The sequence below is a fragment of the Tiliqua scincoides genome, chromosome 13 (assembly GCF_035046505.1).
Source record: "Tiliqua scincoides isolate rTilSci1 chromosome 13, rTilSci1.hap2, whole genome shotgun sequence".
Taxonomy (NCBI): Eukaryota; Metazoa; Chordata; class Lepidosauria; order Squamata; family Scincidae; genus Tiliqua; species Tiliqua scincoides.
The window spans coordinates 12,116,232-12,142,903 of NC_089833.1; the positions used below are offsets into that span (position 1 = coordinate 12,116,232).

General features: G+C 57.0%; 2 protein-coding genes across 2 annotated transcripts; both read left to right on the forward strand.

The window, feature by feature from the left end:
* Positions 1-1,708: 1,708 nt before the first annotated feature.
* LOC136663887 (atherin-like) lies at positions 1,709-7,343 on the forward strand. The gene is made up of 3 exons (XM_066640852.1): positions 1,709-1,778; positions 3,174-3,731; positions 7,291-7,343. Exons 1-3 carry the CDS (start codon positions 1,709-1,711, stop codon positions 7,341-7,343), a joined length of 681 nt encoding a protein of 226 aa, XP_066496949.1.
* On the forward strand, positions 3,369-26,272 carry GLIS2 (GLIS family zinc finger 2). Its single transcript, XM_066640535.1, has 7 exons — positions 3,369-3,731; positions 20,201-20,453; positions 20,649-20,821; positions 21,774-21,950; positions 22,083-22,216; positions 23,016-23,134; positions 23,476-26,272. The coding sequence occupies exons 2-7, from the start codon at positions 20,273-20,275 to the stop codon at positions 24,273-24,275; spliced, it is 1,584 nt and encodes a 527-aa protein (XP_066496632.1). The 5' UTR covers positions 3,369-3,731; positions 20,201-20,272; the 3' UTR covers positions 24,276-26,272.
* Positions 26,273-26,672: the final 400 nt, after the last annotated feature.

A 26,672-nucleotide genomic window follows, 5' to 3' on the forward strand; every position in this document is an offset into this window, starting at 1 on the left:
GGTAGAGCCTCCATTTGCCTGAAGATAACATCCACAAGGTCGCCAGTTCGAGGCCACCGGCATCGTGCGACCTTGAAGCAGTTGACAAGCTGAGCCAGTTATTCCATCTGCTCTGAGCGTGGGAGGATGGAGGCCAGAATGTGCGGCCAGATCAGAAAGAAACATCTGAATGTTGTGGTTTCTTGAAAGATAGAACCTTATTTCAAATTGTAAAAATCCCTACGGGGATTTAAACTGCCTGCCTATGTAAACCGCCTCGAATAAAGTCTGAGGAGAAATTTGAGGACCAAGAAAAGCGGTATAGAAATACCTGTATTATTATTATTATTATTATTATTATTATTATTATTATTATTAAATCCAGGAGGGTGCCCGCATGGCTAACCAGCCAAGTTAGAGAGGCTGTGAAGGGCAAGGAAGCTTCCTTCCGTAAATGGAAGTCTTGCCCTAATGAGAAGAATAAGAAGGAACATAAACTGTGGCAAAAGAAATGTAAGAAGCTGATACGGGAGGCCAAGAGAGGCTATGAGGAACGCATGGCCAGCAACATTAAGGGGAATAATAAAAGCTTCTTCAAATATGTTAGAAGCAGGAAACCCGCCAGAGAAGCGGTTGGCCCTCTGGATGGTGAGGGAGGGAAAGGGGAGATAAAAGGAGACTTAGAGATGGCAGAGAAATTAAATGAGTTCTTTGCATCTGTCTTCACAGCAGAAGACCTCGGCCGCTGCCCGAACGGCCCCTCCTGACCAAGGAATTAAGTCAGATAGAGGTTAAAAGAGAAGATGTTTCAGACCTAATTGATAAATTAAAGATCAATAAGTCACCGGACCCTGATGGCATCCACCCAAGAGTTATTAAGGAATTGAAGAAAGAAGTTGCTGATCTCTTGACTAAAATATGCAACTTGTCCCTCAAAATGGCCACAGTGCCAGAGGACTGGAGGATAGCAAATGTCAGACCGATCTTTAAAAAGGGAAAGAGGGGGGACCCGGGAAACTATAGGCCGGTCAGCCTAACATCTATAGTGGGTAAGATGGTGGAATGCCTCATCAAAGATAGAATCTCAAAACACATAGATGAACAGGCCTTGCTGAGGGAGAATCAGCATGGCTTCTGTAAGGGTAAGTCTTGCCTCACAAACCTTTTAGAATTCTTTGAAAAGGTCAACAGGCATGTGGATGCGGGAGAACCCGTGGACATTATATATCTGGACTTTCAGAAGGTGTTCAACATGGTCCCTCACCAAACGCTACTGAAAAAACTCCACAGTCAGGGAATTAGAGGGCAGGTCCTCTCCTGGATTGAGACCTGGTTGAAGACCAGGAAACAGAGAGTGGGTGTCAATGGGCAATTTTCACAATGGAGAGAGGTGAAAAGCGGTGTGTCCCAAGGATCTGTCCTGGGACCAGCACTTTTCAACCCGTTCATAAATGAGCTGGAGACAGGGGTGAGCAGTGAGGTGGCAAAGTTTGCAGGTGACACCAAACTTTTCCGAGTGCTGAAGACCAGAAGTGATTGTGAGGAGCTCCAGAAGGATCTCTCCAAACTGGCAGAATGGGCAGCAAAATGGCAGATGCGCTTCAATGTCAGTAAGTGTAAGGTCATGCACATTGGGGCAAAAAATCAAAACTTCACATATAGGCTGATGGGTTCTGAGCTGTCTGTGACAGATCAGGAGAGATATCTTGGGGTGGTGGTGGACAAGTCGATGAAAGTGTCGACCCAATGCGCAGCGGCAGGGGAGAAGGCCAATTCTATGCTTGGGATCATTAGAAAAGGTATTGAGAACAAAACGGCTAATGTTATAATGCCGTTGTACAAATCGATGGTAAGGTCACACCTGGAGTATTGTGTCCTGGTCACCACATCTCAAAAAGGATATAGTGGAAATGGAAAAGGTGCAAAAGAGAGCGACTAAGATGATTACTGGGTTGGGCATCTTCCTTATGAAGAAAGGCTATGGCATTCGGGCCTCTTCAGTCTAGAAAGGAGATGCCTGAGGGGGGACATGATTAAGACATACAAAATTATGCATGGGAAGGATAAAGTGGATAGAGAGATGCTCTTTACACTCTCACATAACATCAGAACCAGGGGATGTCCACTAAAATTGAGTGTTGGGAGAGTTAGGCCAGACAAAAGAAAATATTTCTTTACTTGGCATGTGGTTGGTCTGTGGAACTCCTTGTCACAGGTTGTGGTGACGGCATCTGGCCTGGATGCCTTTAAAAGGGGATTGGACAAGTTTCTGGAGGAAAAATCTGTTATGGGTTACAAGCCATGATGCGTATGCGCAACCTCCTGATTTTAGCAATGGGCTATGTCAGAATGCCAGATTCAAGGGAGGGCACCAGGATGAGGTCTCTTGTTATCTGGTGCACTCCCTAGGGCATTTGGTGGGCCGCTGTGAGATACAGGAAGCTGGACTAGATGGGCCTTTGGCCTGATCCAGTGGGGCTGTTCTTATGTTCTTATGCCCAAAACCATACCATGCTGTGAGGACGGGGTTGAGTCCCAGCTAGACCTCCCATCCACACCCTGGCGAACCCACATACCTGCATCAGACTAGGATATGCACCTGCTGCGTGGGACCATTTTACAGCCCAATCCTAAGCAGGTCTTCTCAAAAGTATGTCCCATTGTGTTCAATGGAGCTTACACCAGGAAAGTGTGCATAAGATTGTATCCTTAGGAATTGGGGGGCATTATTTGGCCCAGGGGGTGGCAGAGAAGGTGGGTCCGCGACATCCATTCCTGCGCTGGAGGTAGGTGGAAGCTGCCAGTCTGGCCTTGCCAGGGTTGGGTGCTGCGCCTCCCTTGGTGCCAGGAGTCCACCCCTGGCCTTCCCCTGCCCCACAGGCCAGGCGCGCGCTCCTTCCCAGCACTTTGCCTCCAGACAGGGAGAGTCTGCCTGGGTTTTGCGCATCCCATGAGTGCCCTTGTAGCCCGCCCAGAACAAGAACCCTCATGTAGCCCAATCCTAGCCACACTTTCCTGGGAGTAAGACCCACGGATTCTAATGGGACTGACTTCTGAGTAGACATGCCTAGGCTTGGGCTCAGAGGCTGCCACCCTCGCCACTTTCCTGGGAGTAAGCCCTACTGACTCTAATGAGGCTTACTTTCGAGTAGACACGCCCAGGCTTGGGTGGTGGGTCCGCTGCCGGCTGCCAGGGCTGGGGGGGCAGCACAGTTCTCGGCGTACGAGCCAGCTGGCCACCCCCCGGGGCTGCCTCGGAGGGGGCCGGCTCGCGCCCGCGCGTCCTGCCGGGGAGGAGCCTGGCGGGGGCGGTCCTGCGCCGAGCCCCCCTCCCCCCGGCCCCTGCGAGGGAGGCTGGGCCGGGCTGGTCACTCTCCTGCGGCTCCGCAGCCGGGTGGCCATAAATCAGCCGCGCTGCTGCCCGGGGACACGCCCGCCGAGAGCCTCCGCGGCAGCTCCTCCTCCGGCCCCCCAAGCGAGGGGAGGGGGCTTGGCGGGGCTTGCCCTCCCTGCCTGCCTCCCAGCCCGCCCAGCCAGCCAGCCACCCCCGGCCGCCTCCCGAGCCGCAGATGTGGCGCTGCGGCCGTGCGCCCCGTCGGTGGTGCCGGTGGGGCTGGCCGGAGAGCTGGACGGGCGCGTCGCCCCCCGGAGGTCGCCCCCGGCTGTGAGAGCGGCAGGGCTGGAGAGGGCACGGGCGGCTCCCCCTCCCCGCAGCGCCGCGCACAAAGCCCCCTCCCCGCAGCCGCGCCAAGGTAAGGGGGCAGTCCTCGGGGGGCTCTGCTCTGCGGTGGGGGCGGACGCGCGCCCCCCAGTGCCATTGTCCTCCCTCCACCGCCTTTGATCTGGAACGTGGGGTCTTCAGGGTGGGGGTTGCCCTTCCTTTCTTTCTCTGCCCACCCCATTTGGTTGGGGGTCCCTGCACTGGGGGGTGGGAGGCTTTGGCAGAGAGATATTTGTGGAATGTCAAGAAAGCGGGGGGGGAAATCCCCCCTTCCGCCCCAGAGAGCAAACACGGGGGGGGGGAACGGGGCTGCCTACCTCGTGTGAACCTTCCATCCACCCACCCACCAACACTGGATTCTCACCCTCTTGCAGCCTGGCACTGGCACTGGGCAAGGGAGGGAGGTTAAAGGAGCTGCAGTTAGGGTCCTTTTAGGTGAGAGGGGACGCAGAAGCGATCGCCAGGCCTCTGAGGATGCGCAGAGTGTACTCTCACTCTGCTCTGGTCAGTTTGTATAGCCTCCAGGCAGGGCGTAAGCTGAGGATCTTGGCCCTCCACCTCCATTGCTTCTTGGATGCCTGGGCATATCAGAGGTCTGGGCACTGGGAAAGCCAGGATGGTCTTCTGGATTTGCTGGGGTTGGCAGCGTGACTGGCAGGCCCTGGAAGGCCTGAGCCCCTGGGCATCTGGGGCTGTGCTGGAGGGGCCCCTGGGGTGGGTGGTCCTGCAGGCAGAGAGCCCTCCCAGATCCCTCCCTGGGATGGGCATGAGAGGGTAATGGCAGGGGCATGACCTGAGCCTTGGGGGAGGGTCACAATGGAGCTGGGTGGCGAGCCCCTCGCCAAGGCTGGCCGCCTTCAGGTGTGTGGCCCCAGGTTCAGGACCCACTCCAGTGCCCTTCCCCTCCCGGGTTCATCTTGGCTTGGCCTGAGAGCTGTCCACACAGCAGCAGCCCTGGCTTGTTCCATTGTGCGGTGGGGGGAGGGCAGTGCCATCCAATTCCGGCTCTCTGGCCACCACTGTGAGTGGCCATTTGAGGGGTGCCCTGACAGGTCTGGGAGAGCTTTTGAGAGTGCAGCTGCTGCTCATCTGGCTGCAAGAGGGCGCTGTGGCCTCAGAGGTGCCACCCCTCCCTTTGAGGGGGAGGGGGCCTATCCCAGCCAGCTTGACCTTGGCACTCCCCCCCCCCACTTCCTGTTCAGTTCCGTGGGTTGGCAGGACTCCAGAGCTGGCTGCATCCATGCTTGCCGGAGGCCAGAGGTCCCTCCGAGGGAGACTTGAGCTGCTGTGGGTGGAGAGGGGAGCCTCGCTCTCCAGCTCAGGCCTCCCCTCCTTGTCCCCTGGTATCATGGGAAACATCTCCCATCCAGACTGGCAGTTTGGTGCCAGGTTACGTGTCTCGGTGAACTCTGAGTTGCCACCAAATCCTTCCCTTCTGGTGTTGAAAGGGCAGGCCAGGACGGTGGCCCTCAGCCAGCCCCCTCCAGCACAGCTACTCCTTGGTGCCCATGGCTGAGGCTACTGCTGGCTGGTTTCTGGTTGGCCTGGAGGACCAGACGGGTCTGCTGCAGAAAACGACCAGGCTGGGAGCCCCTGGCTTGGCCTAGTGAAAGTGGTGGTGGGGGATGCTTTGGAGCTGCTTTGCTGTGTGGGGAGGGAGTCTTCGCACCTTCATCCCTACCCCATCTAGCAGGCTACAAGCAGGGCAGGAAGGGGGTGCCCCTCCCCTAAAGCTCATTCTTTGTCCCTGTAAGGTTCCTTCCAAGCCAGCAACCACCCTATGCATCTTGGGGTGTGAAACTCTCCCCACCCCCAGGTTCTCTCTCCAGCATCCTTCCCCCCCCCCAAGCTAGGAAGCCCCAAACACTTCATCCTTTGCCTACCCACCTGTCCTTAGAACTACGGCCTACATGAGTTGTGGGTAAGATGCAGCAGAGCTGCTGGTGGCCCTGGGTCCAGGAAGGTGAGCTGGGGTTGTGCGCCTTATGGGGCAGGTCTGTGGCTTGGTCCCTTGTCCTTCCCATGCCAGGAAGTGCAGTTTGGCTGCACTGATTGAACTCTGTTTATTTGCATACAGATTGAGGTCCCATCTTTCCTGACTGTCCATAAAGATGTTTATATATTGTTGATGTTGTTGATATTTACAAGATATTTACAAGATATGTTGCTGATATTTACAAGACAGAGCAAAAGGGGGCAGGTGAGGACCAAACCTCATGGAGCCTTTGGAAGACTTTTGCAGAATAGAAATGTATTCCAGTCTCTGTTTAAAATCGGACACAGAGGGGTGGCAAGGAGGAGTGTGGCATCAAGGTGGCACCAAGGGTTTGCAGCGGCTGTTTTCTGAGATGTTACCGCCTGCGAGGGAAGGGGTCTGGGCTTTGGGCAGGTTGTGACTTTTAAGGAGGGGTTGCCCTGAGACCCTACATGCTGTGAAACTCTGTGGTCTTGTGCAGGATGTGTACTGACTTTTTTGCATCTAGAACGTGTGGGTTTTAATTTTTTTTTTTAAAGCATGTTGTTAGTCCTCAAGGTACGGAGAACAACTTGCAGATAGGTTCCAACTGAAAGGGCTGCCTGGTGGTTCAGCTGTGCAGAAGGCATGGCTTCCGCTCCTTCACCTCCTTGAATCCAGCTGGCTGCTTCCTGTTGGCTTGGAGTCAAGGCTGGATTCATGCTTGGAGGATGGAATGTCTGTGAACGGACCTGCTGCACCAGCAACCCGTGTGGGGCACACGGACCCCTGGGTGTGCCATGGTGTGCCAGGAGCCACTGCCCCCAGGAGTGCTGGAACAAGCTGAGTGGCTGGGCTGCAGCCTTCCTTCTCTGCTGTTGCTCTCCAAGGCAGGTTTGTGGCTGTTGCAGAGCACCACCTCAGGCCCGTTGCGAGGAGTAGACCATTTGCTCCAGTCTGGAGGGGGAGTGGGTGCCTGCTGCGAGGAAGTAGTTGGCGCTCCCCTTCTCCACTAGGGCATTGCCAGGTCTGTCTCGAAATAAGGCCAGCGAACCCCGAAGGAGAAGCTTGCAGCAAATCTTCCTTTTAGAGAGAATTTCTGAGGAACGGATGCTGCTGTGCAGGCCTTACCCGAACATCCACTGTAAAAAGAATGGTTCACAGTGTCATTCTGTCCTTTCCCCGAGGAGCGAAGGGGGTCTCTTCCTCCCCTCGTTTCATCCTCGCAGCGTAGACCCCAAACCATGCAACCACTTTCCTGAAGAGGTTAGAAGAAGGACCTCTTATCCAAAGCTTTTGGGGACGTCACGAAGGCTTTGGGCGGACTCGTGGGTGCTCTGTGGTGGTTTTTAATGTGGCTGGTCTTCCCGAGTGTGATTTCTAGGCCTTTCCTAGCTCTATTCCTTACATTCTGAACTGTTGTGAACTGGTTGTGCGAGCGATCCGAAGCTTCCCTCATGAAAACAAAAAACCGGTCCTGTGAGGGAGGCGAGGCCCAGCGGATGTGGCTGGCGTAACGCAGCGTGAGGAGTTTGGGACTCTGTGTGAGATGCCTGGCTGTGGTAGAGGCAGGCTGTTTTGCTGGATGCTCTAAGGAAGGGAGCCCAACTGCCTGCCCTTTTGTGGGCACCTCCAGATCTGTCGGTCATCACAGGGGACCCTTCGGGGGGCTCAGAGACGGAGCGGTGACCGTGGACCTCCCCTGCCCCGAGCATGTCCTCCTCCACTAACTCTGTTGGGGCTTTAACAGGTGGCTGCCTCTCAGCCTCGGCCGCAATGTGGGGACGACGCCATCCGCCTGATTGTGGTGCAGTTGCAGTCATGGCAATACAGGGGAAGCTCTTTGCACCCTTGGAAAGTGCTGGGCAAACGCTTCGTGCTGCGGGCAGCTCGGGCGCAAGAGGCGGAGGGTCGGTCCTCTCCAGGGAAGTCTGCCCAGCTGCATGGATGTCATTGTGTGCTGCCATGTGGCACCAAAGGGAGGTGGACAGGGTGAGACCATTTCAAGCCTTCCAAACCCTGCAGGGTGGCCTGGGCTGGGCAACCAGCTTTGTGGCGGAGCGGGGATTTGACCCTGGGATTGCCTTGTCCCGTGTCTGGCGCACCCAGCCCAGGGTGACCTCTCTGCCAGCCCTGTTTCCAAGGGAAGGCCTGGCTTTTTGTCTGCACTCCGAAGAGCTTGCTGGGGATCGGTGCCAGTCCCTTCGGGGTCTCAGCCCTGTCCCCCATCCCTGCAGGCCCATTCCTCCCCCCCCCATTATTCCTGGCTGGTTTTGCCTCGCAGCTGTGGCTGTGCAGACAGCTTGGGGCCTGGCAGCCTCTCCTTGGCAGCTGCCCAGGTGGAATGCTCGGGATACCGCTGGCTCCTGCCCAGCAGCCCTGCGTCCAGCGGGGTGGAGCGTCAGGCTGTGCTGAGGTGGCGCTATGCTTGCCTGAGCAGGGCAGGGGCAGGTGCCGGGTGGGGGGTGAGCTGACTCCGGGGCAGCCAAGTGGAACCCTTGGCATGGCAGCTCCTGGCACTGTCCCTGGTTGCTCTTCGGGGGGGGGCAGCAGCACCCCCACTTGTGGTGCATAGCCCCCCCTTGTCCTCCCTGTCTTGGGCTGAGGCCCACAAAGGCTCTCGGTCACCCATTCCAAGCATCCTGCCAGGCCGGGTCTTTCCAGGGGCCTTGGGAGTTGCCTCTCTCCTGAGGTCATGGCTTGATACTTTCCCAAGCCCCCCTCCCCAGCTGCCCAGACTTGAGAGTCTGTTTTAAGCCAAGCAAAAGTTGATTGTTTCTCAACCCTCCCCCTCCCGCCATGGTGTCTGGCTCAGACACCAATGGGCCTTGTTTCCAGAACCCCAACCACGATCTCTGGGAAGCCTTTCAGGCTTGTGCCAGTGCCTGGATGGCTGGTTGTTCTCCAGTTGGCTGCTTGTCTACTGGCCTCCTGGAGTTCTGCTTCCATTCTCCTGGCTTTCCAAGGGACTGCCCTTGGAAGAAGAAGCATCACCTCTTCCTGACCCACAGAGTAGCCTGGGGGCATGGGCTGGGCAAAAAGGGGCTGTCTATGCTGCTGGGACCTTCTGGGTAGCTTAGTTCTGACTGGCCCTGTGGGGTCTTGGGCAGAGAGGGGGCTTTCGCAGCCCTGCCTGGAGATGAAGCTTCCAGGGGCTCCACCACTGATCTGTGGCCTCCCTCCCATTGCAGGAAAACTTTCCAAAAGTACAGGCGTGAGAGTGGGCTCCGCACCTTGCGTGACCCTGGGGGGGGTGGCTTCTGGAGGCAAGGAGATTGTGTTTGCATGGGGATGGCTTGGTTCATAACTTGATGGAGGGGGCAGGCGACTGGCCCCAGTGCCAGAGTGTTGCAGTACCTGTCTGATAGGATGCAGCAGGTGGCCAGTGGCCTAGGAGGGGGGGGGGTCAGCTGCAGCTGTGCTGGGGAAGGGGGAAGGTGGGAAGGAAAGCCCCCTAAGAGAGGTGGCCTAGAGGATGACCAGAGGGGTCAACAGGCTGTAGAAAAAGATGGCAAAGATTCCCTCAGAGGGCACGGTTGGCAAAAGGGGGAGGCAGATATTGCACACGAGACGGGGAGCCACTCATTGCAAGCCCCTAGTACAGAGGTGTGCTATGGTTGCATCACTGGCTGGGAGCCCACACCTGGACGATGGTGGACTGATGAGGCGAGAAGGTTGGGGCGGTGTGTGTCGGGGTTCTGAGCAAAGCCCTCTCCCTCCGGGTTTGGAATGTCCCCTTATTTTGGAATTATCTGAGATAGAAACTTGTCTGGGGTAGGGCTGCGGCTCAGTGGCCTGGGGTTCAAGAGGTCAAGTCTTGGTGGCTGGGAGGAAGTGGACTGGTCTGGCCAAGTGTGGTGCCCAGCCAGTGCCACCCTGATGGTGGAGGGGGAGGTGGCTTGAGGCAGCGGAGCACTCCTCAAGTGGAGTTATCGGGTGACGTGCAGTACTGGGTGGGTGGAGAAGAACCACAAGGTAGCCGCTCTCAAGCAGGAAGCCCTTCGGCAGCTGGCCTTGGAAACCTGAAAACCCCCTAGTCTGAGGCCCAGAGACCTTCCAGTAATTTACCCCCAGGCCCAGCACAGCAGCCTCCCAAGCTTGCCGCAGTCGAGGAAGGCCCCTGGCTGGGATGTGAGCACATCCCAGAGCGGACCTCTTGGCAGCTCCCCGACCACATCCAGACCCTGCCTGGCTGGGAGCGAGATGAGTCAGGGCAGGATGGAAGTGGTGGGGGGGAGAGGGGGTGGGTGTGTCCGGAGGTCTAAGCAGGGCCAGGCTCTGTGTGTCCCTCCACAGCCCTTCCAGCTGTCCTGCGGGTTGACCCACTCCCACCCCTCCCTGCTGGGCAGAGCCAAGCACAGCACTTTGTTGTGCTGAAGGCCCAGCTGAGCCCATCGCCCTTGCAAGGACAGGCAGGCTCTGGGCCAGTGGCGGTGGAAGTCTCAGCAGGGAGCCTGAAGGAGTGTTGGACTGGAGCGTGGTGTTGTGAGCAGATGGGGAACTGCTGGCTGATGGGGGGGGGCCGCCAGGCGCCTCGGCACAGCTGCAAGGAGAGACTTGTTGTGTCCCGCTTCCGTGAGCCCCAGGCCCCTCGTGCTGCCCCCCCCCCCTCCGCTACTGGCTCGGCTGCATGTGGAAGCTGGGAGAGGTGGCGCTTGCTCTTCCGGTTCCTCTGGATTCTAGGAAGGTTTGTTCCCAGGAATGTTGCGCTCGGAGGCCAGTTTGGTTTGGCAGCTGCTGCGGAGAGGGAGTCGGAGCTGCTTCCCATCCAGAGTGCCCCACCCAGGCTGGCTCCCAGGAGAAGCTCTGGAATCCAGCAGGAGGCCACCGGCTTGGGGGGAAAGGCAGAGGAAGGGTCTCTCAAGGAGGCAGTGTGTGCCCCTCCCAAGCCTCTGCCGGCCTTGTTCCTGAGCCTCCCTGCAGGCCCAAAACATCGGCCCCATGGAGGAAGGCAGGCCAGGCCCAGGCCCAGCATGGTCACCAGATGTTGGGGGCAGGCGTTGGTGCTGCTCCGGCCAAAGGAAGCACTGAGGACAGACCATAGGCCCGCCTGGCTGGGTTGGAACCAGCGGCTGTGCCCCATGTGCCATGAGGGGCCCAGCGCAGCACAGCCCCTCTGAGGCTGGCAGAGGACCTGCCCGCTTGCTCTCATGCCCTTCAACCCTGCCCCTCTGCAATGCTGGCCTGATCTGGGGCCTGGGTTTGCAGCCCATTCCCAGCCTGGCTGCCGACCTGTGCAAAGGATCAGAGCCTTGGGCAGTGCCAGTGCTACTCCCCTGTTGGCACACCTAGCTTCCAGGAACCCTTCTAAGGGAAGGGCAGAGGGGCTGATGAAGCCTGCCCTTCTCCAGGTGCCCTCAACAACTGAGGGATGCTGGAGAAGCCTCCTTGGAACCTGCCTCGAACAGCTGGGCTTCAGCAGAGCTTTAGTGTCCAGCTGGGTCAGGGCAGAATCTCTTCCTGTGCCAGGAGAGGATGACATGCAGCCCTGGCAAGCTCTGGGTGGGACAGCTTGCTAGGTGACATCAGAGCGGTGAAACACGCGTAGTAGGGAAGGCTTTATTGTCTCTCTTTACCAAGCCAGAGCAACCTGCTGTCATCATGTGAGGAAGTGACTTTCTTTGTCCTCGGCTGTTCCAGGCTGTCTTTTCAACACAGATGCTTTGTCCTAGCCTGCATACGCCTGCAGTTCTGGAGGCCTGGCCTTGGCACTCTTGCTCTTAGCAAGGTGCGCAAGCCAGAAAGGGCTGACATGGTACTGGACAGTTGCAGGAATGTTCCTCACTGTGGCATCAGCCTGGTGTCAATGCCTCTGTTGCAGTGCCCATGGCCAGGACACGCAGTCTGAAGCATGGGGCAAGACGGAAGGCAGCCTTGAGTCAACTGCACAGTCAGTGGCACGGGTGGGCACAGGCCAGAGAGAAGAGCAGCAGTGGCACTGCCCAAGGCTCTGATCCAAGGATCCAAGGATTCTGGACTTGTTTTGTGGCCCTCTGGTTCCATCAGAGGACAGCTCGCAGGTGGTTTGCATGGGCCGCCCAAGAGTTTGGAACATGCAGCAGTGTTCTCGACGCATGGCACTGCAGACTTGTCCAAGCTCACAAAAATTGTTTCCCAAACTTTGGGTCAGGACCCAGCAGTGGGTCGTGAGCTGATTTTTGGTGGGTCACGAAAAGTTTTGAAATCATCCTTGCAATCCTTTGCAATCATCCTTGCCCAATTTGCAGAAGAAAATAGCAGAATGCCAACTTGTGGTATGAGATCATCTTCATACCTCCAAATTGTCACATTTTCCTACTAACTCTAGTAATTGGCATGCTGTAGATCACGTGTGAACCCAGTTTCAGCCTTGTGTCTGGCCTGGAAGTCCCTAACTGCACATCTTGCTCCAGTTCAGCCTTCTGGGTTACCCTGGAATGACTGTAAAGGTTTGTGAAAACAGTCCTTGAACTTCATTTCTAGGGAGAGTCTAGAAAATGTCTACATACACATACTATACATAAGGTCTCTAGCAGCCTTGAGAGCATAGGACCCTGATGATGATGATGATTAATAATAATTTATCAATTGTTATTAGTAAATAAAATATTATTTCCCTCTAGGTCTCTTTTTTTGTCTAGTGAGTCACAATAGTCATTTTTTTAAGTGGGTCCCTGTGCTGAAAAGTTTGGAAAGCATTGACCTATGTCAGGGGTGTCCAAACTTTTTGTCAGGAGGGCCACATCATCTCTCTGACTGGGGGGGGGCAAATTAATTTACATTTCAAATGTGAATAAATTTACATAAATGAATATATTAGATGGAACTTGTATGAATGAATGAAGGTCTTGCAATAGCCCAAGGCCTATAAAAGTCCTTGCACAAAGCAAGGCTAGCCTTTCCTTCACTGCCATTGCTGCATCACAGACCTAAAACAGCAAGCAGTGGAGGGAACACTTGTCCCACAGCTCATGCAAAATGTCAAACAGTCATCTTCACACTGAGAGCAGTTGCGTCACGCCAGCGTGGGCTCCAGCAAGTCTTCAGAGGGCCAGATGCTCATTGGAGACTGGAGGCTCCGCGCAGGCCAGATTGTGAGTCCCTGAGGGCCGCAAGTGGCCCCTGGGCCGGGGTTTGGGCACCCCTGACCTATGTATACTGTAATCTGTGGAACTCCTTCCTAAAGGATGTTGTGGCACCTGGCCTGCATGCCTTGAAAAGGAGATTGGACAGATTTATAGAGGAAAGGTGCATGGATACAAGCTGATGCTATATGCAGCCTCTGTGTTTTAGACTGAGGTAGCCTGTCTCTGAAGGCCGGGTATAGGGGATTGGCACCAGCATACTTGTGTGCTCAAGGGGCATGGGGGGGGCACTGTTCCATACAGGAAGCTGGCCTGATCCAGCAAGGTTTAACATTCCTATTCTCTTTGGTGGGATCTCTCAGGAGATTGTAGGCTGTGGGTTGGCTTCTGAGGTGCCCAGGCACCTTAGCTGGTGGGGCACCCTCCTTGGCCACTAGCACCTTCTGTGGGCAAAGCAAGGGCTTCACCGCCATGCTGTGGGACTGGCTTTGGGGGTGGGGGCTCTTCCTTCAAAACTGCGGCTGTGACCTTGGGCTGGGTAAGCAGAACTGGGAGAGAAGAGGAGCACTGGAATGACTTGCTAGTGCCCAGAAAAGACCATTTAGCCTTTCAGCCTTGAAGAGGCAGGTTTCCTTTGCACCCGGCTTGGGCCTTGCGTGCTCCCCTCCAGTGGCGTAGCTGGAGGGGGGGCAAAGCACCAAGTTTCGCAGGGAGCCTCACCGCAGCATGCAAGCGGTCCTTCCCCTTTGGAGCCATTCCAGCTGGGGGGAGCAAAATGGAATGGCTCCGAAGGGGAGCGGGAGAGACCCCTTGCACGCTGTGGTGAGGTTCCCTGCAAGACTCAGTGCTTTCCACCCCCTCTGGCTATGCCACCACTGCCCTCTGCATTTGTCTCCGTTTTGCTCCCCTCGACTGGAATGGCTCCAGAGTGGAGGGAGAGGGACCCTGCAAGGCTTAGTGCTTTGCCCCCCCACCAGCTACGCCACCGCTCCCCTCTGCATTTGCCTCTGCTTTGCTACCCCTGTCCGGAGTGGCTCCGCAGGGGAGGAGGAGAGGCCCCTTGCCTGCTGCGATGAGGCGCTCTGCAAAACTCAGTGCTTTGCCCCCCTCCAGCTACGCCGCCGCCGCCCCCCTACCCTTCCCCACTGCCTGCCCGGGCCCCCCACGCGGCACTCCCGCATTCCAGCGCGTCTGCGTCTCCGGCCGTGGCGCGCAGCCAAGCCGGGGAGGGCAGGAGCCTGCCTGCTCCATCCGGGCCGGGCGAGTTCGCAGGTGCCGCCCGGAGCCCGGGCTTGCTGGAGGGCGGAGGAGGAGGGGGGCGCTGCCTCCGCCATCCCTGCGCCAGGCCGGCTCTTGGCTGCCGCTGCAGACGGGGCGGGGTCCGGCTGCGAGCGCAGGAGGGGTCGGAGCCGGAGGAAGGCAAACAAAGCCGCAGTCGGGCGGCACCCGGAGCCAAGCCCTGCCCTGCTCGGCCTTGCCAGCCCCGGGGCCCGGGCTGCGGAAGGGGGAGCCTGGCGGGGCGCCCCGTCGAGCCCCGGGCTCCGTGGCGCTGCTGGCAGCCAGGGCTCGCCCCAGTCTGGCAGGGCTGCCTGTGCGGGGGAGGCGCCCCTGGCCTCTGAGCACGTGCAGAGTTCTCTAAGCACGTGGCTCTGAACATGTGCAGCGTTCTCTAAGCATGTGCAGAGTTCTTTAAGCACAGCTGAGCCACCCCCCTCCCTTTCTGGGCTGCAGGTTATAATGGAACTGAAGAAGGTGTAGAAAAAAAGCCAGCCAAAAGGATTCCTGGGCTGGGGCACCTCCCTTAGGAGGAAAGGCTCCTAAGAGCATTTGGGGCTAGTCAGTCTGGGGGAAAAGGTGCCTTTGGGGGGGGCATGATTGAGACACAGAAAATTATTCAGGGGGTGGAAAGGGGCACAACATCAGAAGCAGGGGATGTCCATTCAAATGAAGTGGCGGGAGAGTTAGGACAGACAAAAGAAAATATTTCTTGACCCAGCATGTAATTAGTCTGTGGAACTCCTTGCCACAGGATGTGGTGGTGGTGGTGATGGATAGAGGGATGTTCTTTTTTTCCCTTTCAAACAACACCCAAACCAGGGGATGTCCACTCAAATGGAGAGGTAGGACAGACCAAAGAAAATATTTCTTGACCCAGTTTGTCTGTGGAATCCCTTGCCACAGGATGTGGGGATGGCATCTGGCCTGGATGCCTTTAAAAGGGGACTGGGCAGATTTCTGGAGGAAAAGTCCCTCACAGGTTACAAGCCATGATGGGTATGTGCAACCTCCTGATGTTAGAAGTAGGCTACCTCAGAATGCCAGTTGCAAAGGAGGGCACCAAGATGCAGGTATCTTGTTGTCTTGTGTGCTCCCTGAGGTCTCTGGTGGGCCACTGTGAGATGCAGGAAGCTGGGCTACTTGGGTCTTTGGCCTGATCCAGCAGGGTTCTTCTTATGTTCTGCACACCTCCATTTCTTGGATGTGCAGAGTCCTGCCCTGGGGGAGGGTCTTGTTAGGGAAATGGAGGAAAGAAAAGAGTTGAAAGGAGCAAGGAGGCTTAGTTCCTGCTGCTTCTCCAACCCTCCCCTGCTAGAGGTAGATTTGCGCTCCTCCCATTCCTGGACAGGCATCCCAGGCAGCGCTGCTGCTGCCCTTTCCCACGCTAAGGCGCTTTGGTGAGGCTGGTAAGAAGTCTGGGTACCCTCTAGAGCAGGGGTGCCCAAACCCCGGCACTGGGGCCACTTGCGGCCCTCAAGGACTCCCAGTGCGGCCCTCAGGGACACCCCAGTCTCCAATGAGCCTCTGGCCCTCTGGAAACTTGCTGGAGCCCACACTGGCCCGACGCAACCGCTCTCAGCGTGAGGGCGACTGTTAGACTTCTTGCGTGAGCTGTGGGATGAGGGCTCCCTCCACTGCTTGCTGTTTCACGTCTGTGATGCAGTAGCGGCAGCAAAGGAAAGGCCAGTCTTGCTTTGTGCAAGGCGTTTTATAGGCCTTGAGCTATTGCAGGACCTTCATTCATTCATATAAGTTCCACCTCTAGTATATTAATTTATGTAAACTTATGTAAATTTATTCAAATTTTAAATGTAAATGAATTCTTCCCCCCCCCGGCCCCCGACACAGTGTCAGAGAGATGATGGGGCCCTCCTGCCGAAAACTTTGGACACCCCTGCTCTAGAGGATGGGTGGGTGACTCCTGGCAGAGCTGCCTGCCTGCTTGCCAGAGGGGCATTGGCTCCCACGGAAGGGGGACCTGGAAGCATCCCATTCCCACCCACCAAGACCAGATCTTGACTCTTCCTTTCTTGTGAATTGGCCTCCAGGGATCTTGCCCTTCTTTGCATAGCCAGCCCCCACAAATATGCAGTGCTATGATTGCTGGAGGGGGTGGGCCATTACTTGTTGGCAACCTTCAGTCTCGAAAGACTCTGGTATCGTGCTCTGAAAGGTGGTTCTGGAACAGCGTCTAGTGTGGCTGAAAAGGCCGATTCGGGAGTGACAATCCCTTCCACACTGGGAGCAAGTGCAGTCTGTCCCTGGTCTGTCTCCCTGGCTATGGGCCTTCCTTCTTTGCCTCTTAGCCTCAGTCTGTTGGCCAGGTGTCTCTTCAAACTGGGAAAGGCCATGCTGCACAGCCTGCCTCCGAGCAGAATGCTCAGAGGCCAAGGTTTCCCACTTGATGAGGTCCACTCCTAAGGCTTTCAGATCCCTCTTGCAGATATCCTTGTAGCGCAACTGTGGTCTACCCATAGGGCGCTTTCCCTGCACAAGTTCTCCATAGAGGAGATAATTTGGGATCCGACCATCACCCATTCTTACGACATGACCAAGCCAACGCAGGCATCTCTGTTTCAGCCGTGTATACACAATGGGGATTCCAGCTCGTTCCAAGACTGTATTGTTTGGAACTTTGTCCTGCCAGGTGATACCGAGGATGCATCGGAGGCAGCACATGTGGAAAGCATTCAGCTTCTCCTATTGCGAGTGAAGAGTCCATGAGTTGCTGCAGTATAGAAGTGTACTCAAGACGCAAGCTCTGTAGACCTGGATCTTGGTATGTTTCGTCAGCTTCTTGTTGGACCAGACTCTCTTTGTGAGTCTGGAAAATGTGGTAGCTGCTTTACCGATGCGTTTGTTTAGCTCGGTATCCAGAGAAAGAGTGTCGGAGATCGTTGAGCCAAGGTACACAAAGTCATGGACAACCTCCAGCTCATGCGCAGAGATTGCAATGCAGGGAGGTGAGTCCACATCCTGAACCATGACCTGTGTTTTCTTCAGGCTAATTGTCAGTCCAAAGTCTTGGCAGGCCTTGCTAAAACAGTTTATGAGCTGCTGGAGATCTTTGGCAGAGTGGGCGGTAAAGAGGAGTCGGTAAAGTCGGCAAAAAGGAAGTCATGCAGACATTTCAGCTGGACTTTGGACTTTGCTCTCAGTCTGGAGAGGTTGAAGAGCTTTCCGTCTGATCTGGTCCGGAGATAGATGCCTTCTGTTGCAGTTCCAAAGGCCTGCTTCAGCAGGACAGTGAAGAAAATCCCAAACAAGGTTGGCAGGAGAACACAACCCTGCTTCACTTCGCTTCAGATGTCAAAGGGGTCTGATGTGGAGCCATCAAAGACTACAGTGCCCTTCATGTCCTCATGGAAAGACCTGATGATGCTGAGGAGCCTGGGTGGACATCCGATCTTGGGGAGAATCTTGAAGAGGCTGTCCTTGCTGACCAGGTGGAAAGTCTTCCTGAGATCTATGAAGGCTATAAAGAGTGGCTGGCATTGTTCTCTGCATTTCTCCTGCAGCTGTCTAAGGGAGAATACCATATCGGTGGTGGACCTGTTGGCTCGGAATCCGCACTGCGATTCTGGATAGATGCTCTGTGCAAATACCTGGAGCCTCTTCAGTGCAACTCGGGCAAACAGCTTTCCTACAATGCTGAGAAGAGAAATGCCACAGTAATTATTGCAGTCACCCCTGTCGCCTTTGTTCTTGTGCAGCGTGATGATGTTTGCATCCCTCATGTCCTGTGGTACTCCACCTTCTCTCCAGCAGAGGACTTCATGCAGCTCAGTGGTGATGATCTCTTTTCAGTACTTTAGGACTTCAGCAGGGATGCTGTCTTTCCCAGGTGCCTTGCCAGAGGCGAGGGAGTCCAGGGCCATGTGAAGTTCTGCCAGGGTTGGTTCACTGTCAAGCTCCTCCAACACAGGCAGGCACTCAGTGTTGTTCAGCGCTTCCTCGGTTACTGCATTTTCTCGGGAATATAGCTCAGAGTAGTGGGTCATTACTATTGTTTTAGAAAGTGGTGAGGGGTGGAGATGAGTTGCCTAATACTGGGGAAAGAAAGGTGGGGGGGGGACTTGTGGATTCCATCAAGGACCTCCTTCCCTCGCACACCCTGCAGCTCCTCCAGGTCACATCCTGACCCTGCTGTCAAGGTAAGAAAGGCAGAGGAGCATTGCTTTGAGGTGCAGCAGCAGTTTGCCCCCTGCTCCTTCTCAGGGCCTTGCAGGATCATCAGCCTTGGTGCTGGGCTGCCTGGATGCCAGGGGAACTCCCCCCCACTGGAAGAAGCAAGCTGCAGAGTGTCACCATACCATGCATTGGAGGACACCCTGTTCCACAGCAGTGGCCACTGGCCTGAGCAAGGGAAAGCCCTTGGGGTGGAGACTTCTTGGCACCAGGTTCAGGACCTTTACCTGGTCGGGGGTCTGTTTCCAATGCTCCCTCTGCCTTTGACACGGGCCTGTGGCATTAAGAATTTGTGACTGGCCGAGTTTAGAAACTGGAGCTTTTCGGACCAAGTGCTGCAGGAATTGAACCCCGAAACCATCCCAGAGAGATTTTTGTTTTCATTGACCCAGACCTGAACTCAAACCCACACCTCTGGGTTGCCCTGAACCGGAACCAAAGCCCTAAAGGCAGAAATTGGAACCCTCCTCAAAATAATCGGTGTGGGAATTTGACGTTTGGCCACCGGTTTTAGGCTTACTGGTTTGTTTTCCAGCTGCAGACATTTTGTGAAGATCTGTTTGCAAAAACGCATCCTTTTCTGAAGAGAAAGAGTGGATGTTGTGTTAACTTTCCCACATGGCTCATCCAAAAGCAGAGGCTTTTGGGGGCATTCTCCCTGCGGGCAAGAGCTTTTGATGTGCAGTGGGTTGCGGCAGTCAGTGTGCGGGCTGGCAGCCAGCAAGGATCCCTCTCCATCCGTGGCGGCTGCGGTGTTTATGGTGGCTCAGGTTTCTCGAGCTCCAGCCTGTGGACCAACGCGGAGAGGCCTTGCCCTGCTTGCAGGCTCCCCAGAAGAGAAATGTGACCCCTCCCATGGCCCAGTTTGAGAGTGCTGGAGCAAGGGGTTGACTTCCCACAGGTTTTGTCCTCCAGCATGAGGTAGGCTGACCTTGCCCTTGCTGCTGTTGCGGAGGGGAAGGCCGGGGAGGACTGCAGCCTCCTTCCCCACAGCCTGCTGTATGGCAACCAAGGCCAGATTCACAGGCATGTGGCTCCCTCCTTGTCATGGTGCTTCTGCCCACGTGCTCTGGGCCACTCCTCTTGGCTCCGCTGCCTGCGGGCAGAGAGAGGAACAGCTGCTTGCAATTTCGAGCCCTTCCTGTGTGGCGGGGGCTGCTGGTGCCCACAGAGCCCACAGGGGAGTGGGGAGGGCTGCTTGGAGCCTCTGGGCTTGGCTGCGGGCCCCCAACTGCCCCCTAAGTGAAGAAGTTCCTGCATCGCTGCAGGGAGGGTCATAGCAGGGGTAGGACGAGACACCAGCAGCGCAGCAAAGTGGGGGGGGAGGGGGGCTCACCTGGAGACTTGGGAGCAGAGTGGAGGCTGATGACCCGGAAGCAGATCTTGCAGGCTGGGGCCACCCGGGTGGAAAGGAAGTACCCTGCCACCCAGGTGGGCTGGGCATATTTGCCTCTGCCCGGTGAGACCCCAAAAGGAGCCCAGTTTCTTTCTTGACTGGGGGCAGGAGAAGGGGGTACCATTGGCCATGCTGTGGGTGGCTGAGAAGAAGGGCAGGCCTGTGACACAGGCTCTCGAGGGAGAAGCAGGCTGGCTTGTCTGGAAGTCTGGGTCTGAATGCTGCTCAGGGGGACCACAGCCGCTTCCCAGGCTTTGCTCTTTGGGGCACTTGCGTATGGTGGAGAAGCAGCAGCCCAAATAAGGGCTTCGGGGCAGTGTTTTAGCTTGCCGACAGGCTCCTTCCCCATGAAATGTCCAGCCCATGTCTCAGGCCAGCCAAGGTGTCCCCAGGGCTCTTGATCACTGGAAGCCCTAAGGAAGGGCTGGAGATAGCGCTGCTCTCTGCTGGATTCTTGTGTTTTGAAGGAACAAAATATCTGGAACTGGTTTTACTGTTTGTTTGGCACCTAGAGGCTTTTAAAAGAATTTTCATTCATAAAAAATAAACGTAGTGCCCTGAAAGGGTGGAGGAGGGTGCAGGAGGTACAGCTGGCTCAGACTTTACACTTCCCCCTCCAGGTTGAAGACCCCCCACAGATCTCCCTGCCCCCTGCTGACAAGAGCGGCCTTGCCCCCCCCTCGCCGTTCGCCATGCATTCCCTGGACGAACCTCTCGACCTCAAGCTGAGCATCTCCAAGCTCCGAGCAGCACGAGAGAAACGCGACAGAGCCCTGGGCACTCCAAAACCCCAGGCCTTGCCCCAGGCCTTTCGGATCACAGAGGACGGGACCACCACCGCCAGGCCTGGCTCTCCCCCTTCCCCCCCTGACTGTAAGTGTTTGGCAATGGGGAGGGTGGATGCTGCAGGGGGGTCGGAACAAGCCTGCTGTGAGAGGTTGGGCCAGCAGGGTCCCCCGGGCCACACTGGTGACTTCGTAAGAGGACAGGGATGCGTCCCGCAGCAAGGTGGGCTTCCCCGCTCCCTGCCACTGACGCTGGCATCTCTCTCTCTCTGCCACCTGCCAGGCCTCCAGCCACACTCCAGGTGCTCCGACAAGAGGGACGCCCGCTTCTCCTCCCCCCCCACGATCGACCTGAGTCTCTCTCCTCCTCCAGGCTTGGACTCCCCCAGCGGCAGCGTCTCTCTCTCTCCCGACAGGCAGAGCGGTGGGGAGCTGGTGAGCGCCTCCACTCTGCGGGTGAGTTGCGAGTGGGGAGCAAGCTGGGGCAGGGGAGTGGTTTTCTTCCATGGGAGGACCTATCACAGCCTGAGGGACTCCTGCCCCCATGTCTGGCAGAGCATCTCTGGTGAAGTGCTCCAACGTCTTTGTCTTGGCCATCAAACTGCGCCTCTGAGGTAGGCCAGGGCAACTGCAATCCTGGCCACTTTGCCACCCGCAAAATGCCAGCCACCCCCAGGCTGAAAAATACCCGTTCCAGTTTTTGGATAAAACAGGTAGTAACGTTTTCTGGTCTTCTGAGGGCCAGAGAGGCAGTGTGCAGCCTCCCCACACTGATGCCAGTTTTCATCCGAAAACCTTTTAGTCCAACCATAGGCCCCAGAAGGCCTACTGGGGGCCGGGGAGGCCACGCAGCCTCCATAGCACTCTGAAGGCCCTTTAAAAGGGCCTTATGTTAAAAAAAAAAAGGGGGGGTGGCAGTGGTGCCCCCTGCCGGGTGGTGTCCCAAAACATTTTCCCCCACCCCTCAGGTACACCAGTGTGCTAGGGGGCAGATCAGGCAGTTCCAGAACACGGGCACACAAAGCTGCTTTCTGTGGTGACGGATCTGGGTGCAGCTCCCTGGGGACTGTTTGACTGGCAGCCAAGCACCAGGGTCTTGGCCTCTGAGCTGAGTTGCTGCCAGAGGTACAGCGGTAGGGCCCCTCCCCTTAGGAGCACCCCTCTTGCCAGGGACAGCTGTTCAGGACTCTGAATCCTGCCTTGCAAGTGAGTGAGTGCCAGCAGATGTGGGACGCTCTCTCTCGGGGAGTGCCCTCTTGTGAGACCTGCTTCCTTTGCCGGCCCTTGCAAGACCAAGTCATCTGTAGCTCATGGTCTGGTGTGGGCGCTGTCTGACACTCATGAGGGGAGGTGGCTGAGCTTTATTCCAAGGCCAGAGATGACAGGGGCCTCCAACCCTCCCCTCCAGGACCTGCAGTCCCTGCGCTATGTTGACGGCCTCCGCAGCTCTTTCCAGTTTTTCCTGCCTCTGAACTCCGGGGGTGCTTTGCACCTGCCTGCCTCAGCCTTCCTGACCCCACCGAGGGAGAAGCGGCTCTCCCCAGACCTTCCTCTGCAGAAGCAGCTGGTGTGTCGTTGGTCCAAGGTGAGAGGGTCTGTATGTTGGGGAGGGGAGTGAGCATCTCGGGCTGCAGGGGTTTCTGCATCCAATGGGGCAAAGCAACACAGTTGCAGCAGAACGTCTCCCTTTCATTCACCCCTGGTTTCTCCCCTGCAGTGCAACCAGCTCTTTGAGCTCCTGCAAGACCTGGTGGACCACGTCAACGACTTTCACGTGAAGCCGGAGAAGGATGCGGGCTACTGCTGCCACTGGGAGGGCTGTGCGCGCCATGGCAGGGGCTTCAATGCCAGGTAACCCACTCGCCTTGCAGGCACCAGGGCAGGGAATGAGGGAGAAAGGGTGGGAGAGTTGAGGGGCCAAGAACAGCTTCTGCTGCTGGCCATCTGAAATAGAGGGAGGAAGCCCGCAGCCAGGAGTCCTGTGTAACTCCAAAGCTCACACATACCAGAGTTGTTGGTGTGGGCTGGTGCGTCTTTGCCTGGCACTGTGCACCGTTCCTTTGGTACATCTCTGGCTAGAGAAGAACTTGTGATACCCCCCCCCCCCAACCAACTTCTTAAGAAGAAAGATGGTCCTTCCTTGGCAAGGGAAACAGAGGGTAGGGGTCTTCTCCCCCTTGGAGATGCCTTGTCCCTCTCCCCCTGGTAATTCTCTGGGTGAGGGAAGGAGAATGAGCATAGCCAGCTACTGCCTGAAGTTGTAAGGGCACAAGTGTTGCGATACAAGGACATCTGCGAGAGGGATCTGAAGGCCTTAGGAGTGGACCTCAACAGGTGGGAAACCCTGGCCTCTGAGCGGCCCGCTTGGAGGCAGGCTGTGCAGCATGGCCTTTCCCAGTTTGAAGAGACACTTGGCCAATGGACTGAGGCAAAGAGGCAAAGAAGGAAGGCCCATAGCCAGGGAGACAGACCAGGGACAGACTGCACTTGCTCCCGGTGTGGAAGGGATTGTCACTCCCGGACTGGCCTTTTCAGCCACACTAGACGCTGTGCCAGAACCACCTTTCAGAGCTCGATACCAGAGTCTTTCGAGACTGAAGGTTGCCAACAACATGATTGCTACCTACCCTCTTGTGGGCTTCCCCTGCAGGTACAAGATGCTGATCCACATCCGCACCCACACCAACGAGAAGCCCCACCGCTGTCCGACCTGCAACAAAAGCTTCTCCCGGCTGGAAAACCTCAAGATTCATAACCGCTCCCACACAGGTGAGCAAAGGGGCCATCAGGGTGTGGGGGGGAGGGGGGAGGAGGAAGGGGAGCTCCTTGGTCCCTCTCCCTATGGCCAGCGTCCCTTATATACCAACCATCTGCCTTGTGCCTGGAGATGCAATTCAGGGGTTTGCAGGCAGAAGGGCCTGCGGTGGGAGGAGCTCTGCCTAAGTAGCACTTGCGCTAAAGGAGACCCCGACCAAACCTGTGGGCAAGCCTGCAGTCCTTCTGCCTTGGGTCCTGGAGAGCCTCAGTGAGGTGGCAGCTCCACCAAGCAGGCCCGCTGGGGGCTCCTCCTGCAGCCAGCCCAGCAAGGTCTTTGCCTCCCTCCCCTGCAGGCGAGAAGCCCTACATCTGCCCCTACGAGGGCTGCAGCAAGCGCTACTCCAACTCCAGCGACCGCTTCAAGCACACCCGCACCCACTACGTGGACAAGCCCTACTACTGCAAGATGCCCGGCTGCCACAAGCGCTACACAGACCCCAGCTCCCTGCGCAAGCACATCAAGGCTCACGGGCACTTCATCTCCCAGGAGCAGCAGGAGCTGCTGAAGCTGCAGCCGCCCACCGCCAAGCCCCCCCTCGCCTCCGCGGAAGTGCCTTACGTCAACGGGGCCCAGCTCATCATCCCCAACCCGGCCGCCCTCTTTGGGGGCCACGGCCTCTCCGGCCTGCCCCTCCCCCTCACTCCGTCGCCCCTGGATCTCAGCACCTTAGCCTGTGGGGGGATGGGCAGTGCTGCTTTGGCAGGCCTGCCCAGCCCAGTCCTGGCCCCACTGAACTTGGCCAAGAACCCCCTCCTCTCGTCGCCCTTTGCAGCCAGTGGCCTGGGGCTGCCCGTTGTCTCCTTGCTTGCTGGCACCTCTTCCAAGGCCAGCGCTGAGAGGAGCCCCGGAGGGAGCAGCATCCGGCTCTCCAAAGGCAGCCGGGCCCAGGGGCCCGAGGGCTGCAAGGAGGCCAACGAGAGGACTGAGCTGGCCAGGCTGCGGCCTTCCTCCGAGGGCCTCTCGCTGCTCCCGGGGGGCGTCTTGGACCTGTCCACTGGCATGAACTCTGTGGGGAGTGCCGAGGCGTTGCCTCCTGGCTGGGTGGTGATACCAACAGGCTCCGTTTTACTGAAGCAAGCGGCAGTGAACTGAGGACCGTGGGCCAGCGCTCCCGGCAGTGGCTCTGGGCTGGGACAGGGAGACCAGGCTGTGGAGAAGGGACCTGCCTTTTTAGCCCTCTACCCTGCAGAAGCGCTGCAGGGCAAGAAAACATTCTGCGGGACTGTGGAGAGCAGCTCTGCACCCTGGAGCCCCAGCCTTCCCAACCCTCCATGCACGTGCACCCTTTGATTTCTGACACGACGGAGGAGCCTGGCTCTTCTGAGATAAGCAATAACCACGGCTTCCCTGAGCAGCAGCCATGCCCTGGCCTGAGCTGGGTACATGACGCCTGCTTAGGCCTGCACCTCCTCCCCTGCACCACCACGGTGGCCCTACTTAGTACTTACCACTCCCCATTTCACATGGTGACAAGCAGCTAAAGGCCAGACCTGTGCTGTCCTGAACAGAGTTGCGGTCAAGGCCGCCTTCCAGGTCGGCCTCCTTCCACAGCCAAGGAGTGGAACCAGAAACTTCAGCAGCACCTGTGGCTTCCTTCACCGTCCCTCTCTTGCCCCACTAGTAGTTCAAGACCCACCGCAGGGCCACAGCTGTGGTTCTTTTGCCCCAGGGGCCAGCAGCTGCAGGCCTGGCTGTCCCAGACCAGTCCCTGCAGAAGCCCCCTCCAGCCAGTGCTGGCTGCTGCTCAAGGAACGAGAGATGCCCTCCACGCTGTTGCCACCTTGCTGCTTCAGCAGCCAGGAGGAGGCAAAGTGGTGTGTGGCCGACCCACCTGTCCGGAGACCTCCCACCGAGGAGGAAATGCCCGGGTCAGTATGGGGCTGCTGCAGTCCACCTCCCCTTCCCTGGCTCAGCCCTCCCTGACAAGGCATACCCACCCATGGTCTGCTGCTCCCCACCCTTGACCTGACGTGGAGGAACTGAAATAGTCACTTCCCCCTAGCAGCAGTTCCTTATATTAACGCTGCATCGCAACGTGCGAGGGTCTTTTCCGCCCCTCCACCCAGCAGCAGGCACCTGCTTGCCAGTGCATTGCTTGAGAAGAGCAAGAGCTGGGCCTGGTGCTCCCCCACCCAGGGTCATTCCCCCCCCCCCGCCCCCAGCTGACATGGAGGCCCCAGGAGGCCTTGCAGGTTTTGAAGATGAGCCAGGCCGGGAAGCAGACCCTGCTTGGGCCCTGTTGAAGGGTGCAGCAGGACCAGTTGCCCAATGGAGTGCTGGGCCACCTGGGTATCAGTGGCATCTGCTCAGAAGATGAAGGTGCCTTGGCTCTGGTGCTTCCCAGGAACTTGGCTCTGCCAGCACCTCCTCACCCACCCTCTCGCCCCCCCCTCTTCCGGCAGCAGGGCCCAGCTGCGTCCTCTTCCTAGTCTCCATTGAATCGCTGCTGAAGGAGCCTGTCACCTCTTGACTGCCCCCCTTTCAGGAGGGGTCACCTGGCCTTTTCATTCCCTCTTCCTGTACAATGGGGTCCCCACGTACCTCTCTCTGTTCTCTTGTCTGCGGGACCCCTGCTACGGGCTTCCACCCATATAGGGTCTCCTCTTCCAGCGCCTGTCCCATTCCTTTGGACCCCTCCCTGCAGCTGCTGGTGGGAGGAGACCCAGCCCCTGCCCCAAATGTTGTCACGGTACTCTGGGAGTGTGCATTGACCAGCCAAGGGGAGCTGGCCTCCCAGCCACACATGGCAGTGGGCTGACTGCACATACCCTCAGACACCCCCCCATACCCCGGAGCCTGGCAGCACCCTTGCCCCGGGCTCCCCCTCTTGCCCAGCATGTTTGCTGACTGACCAGGCCCGCGAGCCGGTGTACGTTTGCGTTTCGTTCTTGTCTGTCGTCACCCATCCCTGGCTGTCAGTATTTTAACAGTTTCTAAGTGCCTTTCGATTGTAGTTTATGTTGGTTTTGTTCCTCTTGCCTCCATCACTGTTAGCATAGTTTAAGACAGAAAGAGATAAGCTACGACCCGGTTCTCTCGGAGAGAGAGGATGGCTATTACGAAAACAATAAAATGAACTCCAAAACCTTTGCTTGGCTCTTCGACTGCTCCACATGCACCTGGGGGGGGGGAGAAGATGGCACAAGAATGCATACAGAGAGCTGCCTTGCACGTAAGAGAGGCTGGAACTGCATCCAAAGATGAATCCACTCCTGTACTGTTTGAGAACTGAGTTAATGCTGTGCTATTCCTGCTTTTACTAGCCAGAGGGAAAGGGCAGGAAGTATGTAAGGCAGTGATTTTCAACCTTTCTTATCTCATGTCACAATGACAAGGTACTAAAATTGTCAAGGCACACCATCAGTTTTTTGACAATTGACAAGGCACACCATGCTGCTGATGGGCAGCTCACATGCCCCAAAGGCCCTACAAATAAATGACCCTCCCCAAACTCACGCGGCACACCTGCAAGACCATTCGTGGCACACC